This window comes from Crocuta crocuta, unplaced genomic scaffold (assembly GCF_008692635.1).
Source record: "Crocuta crocuta isolate KB4526 unplaced genomic scaffold, BGI_CrCroc_1.0 scaffold363, whole genome shotgun sequence".
Classification (NCBI taxonomy): Eukaryota; Metazoa; Chordata; class Mammalia; order Carnivora; family Hyaenidae; genus Crocuta; species Crocuta crocuta.
Window position 1 is genome coordinate 376998 of NW_027531626.1, and position 639 is coordinate 377636.

Here is a 639-nt window from a genome sequence, read left to right on the forward strand (position 1 = left end):
ATGACAATGCAAGATAGGAGCCTTGCAAACTAGCAGAGCGACCCCAAGCCGCAGAAGCTGTACCCACCGAGAGTTGATGACCAAGGTTCCCCGCTAAGAAGCTGCGGGGGACAGCGCTGTCAGTAGAGCGACTGGTCCCTGAAGGCAACGTAGCCGAACTGTACCTTGGGAACTGTAGTCCCGCTGGGAAGGGCCCAAGGGACGAGAACTGCACACGCGCACAAGGAGCACCGGGCAACAAAGACGGCGGCGTGCGCGCGCGCGCGCCGGAAAAAGGCATGGGCGTGCGTGCGCGTGCGCGGTCACCGCTCCGAGCTACCAGGAGGCTGAGAGGACACAGAGAGGGAGGGGCAGGAGCCACCGACCGCTGGAGGAGGAAAGGGGTTGTGCTCTTGGCCGAGCGCGGAGAAAGGGGCGGGGCCGGCGAGCAGCGCGTGGAGGTGCCGAGCTCCTGGGACCGGNGGCGCCGGCCGCGGCCTCGCCCCCGGCGCCAGTGCCGGGCGGGGAGGCCGAGCGCGTCCAAGCCTTCCACAAGCAGGCCTTCGAGTACATCTCCGTTGCCCTGCGCATCGATGAAGACGAGAAAGGTAACTCGGGGCTGAGGGGAGGGAGCGGCGGCGGCGGGGTCGCCGAGGGAGG

The 639-nt window shown here is 67.6% G+C and overlaps 1 protein-coding gene across 1 annotated transcript in view; it reads left to right on the forward strand.

Moving 5' to 3' along the window:
• The first annotated feature begins 278 nt into the window (after positions 1 to 278).
• The window catches only part of SPAST (spastin), a 55041-nt gene continuing 54680 nt past the window's right edge, over positions 279 to 639 (forward strand). The window contains exons 1-2 of the mRNA XM_077772796.1: positions 279 to 294; positions 402 to 587. Of these exons, the coding sequence (XP_077628922.1) occupies positions 279 to 294; positions 402 to 587 (202 nt within the window). The remainder of the gene's footprint in view (positions 295 to 401; positions 588 to 639) is intronic.